The sequence below is a fragment of the Galeopterus variegatus genome, unplaced genomic scaffold (assembly GCF_000696425.1).
Source record: "Galeopterus variegatus unplaced genomic scaffold, G_variegatus-3.0.2 Scaffold3814, whole genome shotgun sequence".
NCBI lineage: Eukaryota > Metazoa > Chordata > Mammalia > Dermoptera > Cynocephalidae > Galeopterus > Galeopterus variegatus.
The window spans coordinates 171,569-176,783 of NW_007729925.1; the positions used below are offsets into that span (position 1 = coordinate 171,569).

General features: G+C 32.1%; 1 protein-coding gene across 1 annotated transcript in view; it reads right to left on the reverse strand.

Moving 5' to 3' along the window:
• The window catches only part of FAM169A (family with sequence similarity 169, member A), a 68,525-nt gene that overhangs the window by 54,047 nt on the left and 9,263 nt on the right, over positions 1-5,215 (reverse strand). The window contains exons 2-4 of the mRNA XM_008586055.1: positions 2,232-2,366; positions 1,061-1,160; positions 664-749 (exon numbers count right to left, since the gene is read on the reverse strand). Coding sequence (XP_008584277.1) covers positions 664-749; positions 1,061-1,160; positions 2,232-2,363 — 318 coding nt within the window. The 5' untranslated portion in view covers positions 2,364-2,366. The remainder of the gene's footprint in view (positions 1-663; positions 750-1,060; positions 1,161-2,231; positions 2,367-5,215) is intronic.

A 5,215-nucleotide genomic window follows, 5' to 3' on the forward strand; every position in this document is an offset into this window, starting at 1 on the left:
CTGTTCTTTTTATCCTCTAATAACCAGAGCACCAGAGATGTCCTCTTAAACCCTTTCACCTCCAGCATGAAAAACGGCTTCCCTCCGGCAACCCGCTTCAGTCAGTTGGCTTCTACTATAACCCTGCATAGGCTGAAAGCTTGCTTTCTCCCAAACCTGGAGAAGTCCACTGTTTAGAACACAGTACAGACCACCCAAGGAGGTCCTACTAATAAGAACATTTCCTAGTCAGTCTTTCCTAGAAACAGAGAAGCTAAGCAACCACACTGAGAGAACTAGCTTTTCCTCTACCAAATTAAAAAAAAAAAAATCACATCGGCTGCAAAAAAAATGAAAGAAAAATAAAAATCAGAAGCTAAAGTGTATAAAGATAGCCACAGCTTAACTAACCCACAGGTAATTCATTCTTCCTCACCCAATTCTCAGATACTTTCAGAATCACATAAAATTGAGGAAGCCCAACCTGAGTGCCAGTTTCATCATAAGAATTAAACTCTAGGGGTTTAATATAATCTGATAATATAAAGATTGGGAACAGCTCGATAATTTCAAAAACCACCACTGTTTATAGGAAACATTGTAAACAAACAAATAAATGAAATATAGGAAACATTGTGAAATGGTCTTATTAGAAACACTTCCAAAATAACAAGATCTTGTTACCTGCTTAAGCCCCTCTCTAGAAGGGGTAGATGTTTTCACAATATCATCAATAGCCCACCACTGATCAGCAAGGTAAAGAGCTACAGCTAAAACAGAATAAATGATCATTAACATTTAAGTCTTAAAATACACCATATCACTATTTGGTAAGGTTTACGTAAATACTCTTAAATATACGCATACTTTATAATATTATGTGGTATCATTTATACCATTTTTATTTTATTTCATCCATTAAACATTTAATTACAAGCAACTGAGAATTATATTTTCTTAAAATTAGAATTTGAAAGAAGTTTTGCAAAAAACCAAACTCCTTCATAGCTACCTTTTCAATAAATTTCTAACGGTTTGGAGAAAAATTTCTCAGTTTACAAAAATGAAGCAAAAAAAAGACCTGTGAGTGAGTCCTCAGGTGCAAAAAGGGCAAGAACTTTCCGGGTCTGATCTCCACCATAAAGAGGTACAAAGCCTACATTTGACAGGCTAATAGGAATCTGCAATGACAATTGATTAAAGATTAGTGAACAGTCTAGTCTGTTGAGAAAACACATGAGAAAAACACCAATCTTTTACCAAAGTATTAAACTTTTCCCACATTAATTTTAATTATATAACTTAATTTCATAGGAGATGATATTTCTAGCCTCTAAAGAAAGAATAAATAAAACAGACTTCCCTTTTAGAAGAATTTTATTACGGAAAAAATGAAAATTTATTTCAATAAATATCACTGTGTTCTAACCACACATCTGAATAAAAACAAAAGCCATGATATGGGGCCCATAAAGTCATTAAAAAAAAATTATGGTTTATCATCTGTTAGACTAATTAAAGGGAACATATTCCATTTTCTTGGAAAAGAAACCAGTTACGTAAATTTATTTTTCTAGCAAGATACATGCAATATTTTAAGATTTCTCTGCCTTCATTAATCCAACACTAATTCACTATTTAGAGGTAATATTACAGTCCAGAGGATTACAAAATATTGGTGTTGGGCAAAACTTTTAAAAATCCTTTAAATCAACATCATTTCCAGATTATCTGAGGCCTAGAAAGGTTAAAAGAATTTGCCCATCTCAGTTCACAGTGGAACTCGAATGATTCCAACTCTAATGATCTTTCTATCACAATATATCATGACTTACTAACTAAAAAATTTGATTTCACTATTTTATAATAAGAAAAGATTCATGACACAAATGTCATGTTTTGCATGATTTTTCTTAATTAAAAAATTTTCTAAACTCACAAATTCCAATCTATTGTAAATTTGAGTTAGCTCAAATATGGCAACCAGTCTTAGCAAAACTGGCAAACTTCTTACTCATAATTTTAAAGGCATAAAGACAATTATTAAGCAATAACCTGTCGAGTTTGTCTTTCTAAAAACTGATCAAAATGCTGGTCTACTAATCAACCAATATTTACCCAGTTTAATGAACAGATTTCTGATGAAGATTTCAAGTGAATAGTTAATAATTTAAAATGATTTTTTTAAAGGATAATAATTTCACATGTATACTAGACCAAAGAGATGGATAAAAATCACACAGACATCTTACCGTAATATTGAGAAGAGAAAAACACTCTGGATTTTCAGGGTCCCCACACCTTAAATCTGACATGTAATCTTCAGCAGAATTTTCCAATTCCTCATGACTGCAATTATCCAGCATATCCACAGGGAATGCCATATTCTTTAACAAACAACATGGAACCAAACGTTTCAGAATAAGAAATGCCATCTTCCTTTCCTCTTAGGATAAAAATGTTATTTCAATATTGCCATATTTTACTGTAACAAGATTTTCTATTTCACTATATAAAAACTACTACCTGAGCTTCTGATCTAGCCATGTATGCACTGCCAAAAAGAAAACTTTCAAACACTATTCATTTGTATTAAAAACAGCCAACAAAATAGGAATTAATGAATACTTCCTTAAATGATAAAATATATACATACATATTTATACAGGTGTAGGACATACATATATGCACATACACACACACAAATATATGTATAAATATACCCTCATATACATAAAAGTCACTGTAAAAGGACACAGGGGAACTTTATGGAATGATGGAAATGTTCTACAACTAAATTGTGGTGATGACTGCACAACCCTATAAATTTACTAAAGAAAAAAAATAATTGAATTGTATAGTTGTAGTGGGTGAGTGCTGCGGCATATAAATTCCATCTTTATATATATGTATCTGTTTTTTTTAAAAAGCCAACACTTTAATGGGGAAACACTAAAGGCTTTTCAAAATAAAGTCAAGAAAAATAAGGTCTCCACTACTATATAACTTTATGTAGGTACTGACCAATGCAATTAGACAAGAGAAAGCAATGAGGGGCATAACAAGTGGGGATACCAGCAGGGTGGGAGAGACTATTGCTATTATTTGCAAATAATATACTTAACTGAAAAACCCAAAAGAATCTGTGGAAAAACTATTCCAAACAATAAGAAAATTTAGTAAAACAGCAGTATGTAAAATTAACAGACAGAAATCAAGTCTTCACATATACAACAACAGTAAGAAGAAATAATGAATGGAAAAAAGAGAGCAAAAATAGAAAAGAAGACCTCATTTACAACAGCAAAAATTAAAATAGGCTTAATTTAACAACAAAAACATTATAAAACCTGTATGAGGAAAACTATAAAACATTCCTGAAATAAGTGAAGTGAACAACAGGAAAGACAAATCATATTCACGGAAAGGAAGCATCAACATATAAAAGTACTGGTTCTCCCTAAGATAATTAATTTAATGCAATCCTAATAAAAATACCTTTAGGCTTTTATTTTTTCCTGAAGCAAGACAAGTTGATTAGAAAGTTAATTTGAAAGAATAAACAAGCAAAAATAGATAGAAAAACCCTAAAAAGGCAGAGCAATGATTGGGGGAAAGTGCTAGTCCTATCAGATATTAAAACATCTTATAAAACGTCTCTCACTAAAACAATGTGATACAGGCACGTGGACAGATAAATAAAACAAGATGCAGAAATACATGCTAATGCAAATTTCATTTGCTAAGTGTAATCATAATCTAAGGAATGAAATGTAAATTAATATTTGAAGACTGCTGCCAAAAAACTGATCTATAAAAGCAAAACTGATTACAACTACACAAAACTAATATGGCAGTCTAGACAAAGAATACATAACAGACACATAAAAAAAGAGTTTGCTAGACCAGCAAGTTTACGGGTGATTTTTTTTTTCCTTTTCATCTACTGTTATTATGATATTATGGTTCTTAAATGATTTTAAATGCTAATGTCATGTTTAAAATTCTAAATATGCATTTTCTCTTTTTCAGTTTTATCACTGAAAGGAGAAAATTCTATTAAATAGGCAAACTAGGTCATCTGATTAAAGAACCCAAGGGTACAACACTAAATTGGAGAACTTTAGCATAGCAAATAGTCTTAGAGGTCTTGGTTTCTGATCTAATATGCTTAGGTAAGAGTCAAGTACAAGCCCACCTACTAGATCATGGCAGAGGTGAGAATGGAATACAGGCCATGTCTCCCTAGTCCACTATCTTTCCTCTGTTCCAGTGTTTCCCAAACCTCAATAATTTGTATACCACCATCAACATTTTTCCATGTGCCAAGTGCCTATACCACTATTTAATATTTTTCTCAATTCACTTTTTTTTGAATCTACACACACACACACACTCCTCTCACTCCATTCCTGCCCCCCTTTTTAAAACTGTGGTTAAAATATACATATCATAAAATTTCCCATTTTAACCATTTTTAAGTGTACTATTCAGTGGCAGTACACACATTCACACAGTTGTACAATCAACACCACTATCCATTTCCAGAACATTTCATCACCCCAAACAGAAAAGCTGTACCCACTAAACAATAATTCCCCATTCCTCTCTTTCCCCCAGCCCCTGGGGTAACCTTTATTTTACTTTCTGTCTCTATAAATTTGACTACCCTAGGAACCTCATAAGTGGAATGGTACAATAATTGTCCTTTTGTGTCTGTCTTATTTCACTTTGCATAATGGTTTCAAGGTTAATCCCTGCTAGAGCATGTTTCAGTATCTCACTCACTTTTTAGAAACATTTTATTACCGTAAACTATTAAAACCTGTGAACCTGTCAATTTGATATGTTAGATTATACATTTCCCTAATCAGCATTAAAATTCCTATCATAATTTAAACGTTCACCTGAATACCATCTAAAAATATCCCCTAAATCATTAGCAGTACATCAGCACATGTTAAAAAAGACTGCACTGTATGTAAGGGGTTCTTTATCACAAGAAGATACTGCTCTAGGTCAAAGGCAAGAAGACCATAACCAAATTAAAGTGTGAAAACAGAAATTCATTATCCTTCATTCTTAAACCTTTTTAGATTGAGGTTTTTAAATAAAAAGGTACTTCAAAAAAGTTCATGGAAAAGTGAAATTAAAAAATACAAATCTTTCCATAAGCTTTTTGAAGACCCCTTGTAGAAAAACAATAACTTCTGGGTTTATTTTTATTAGTCAAAGA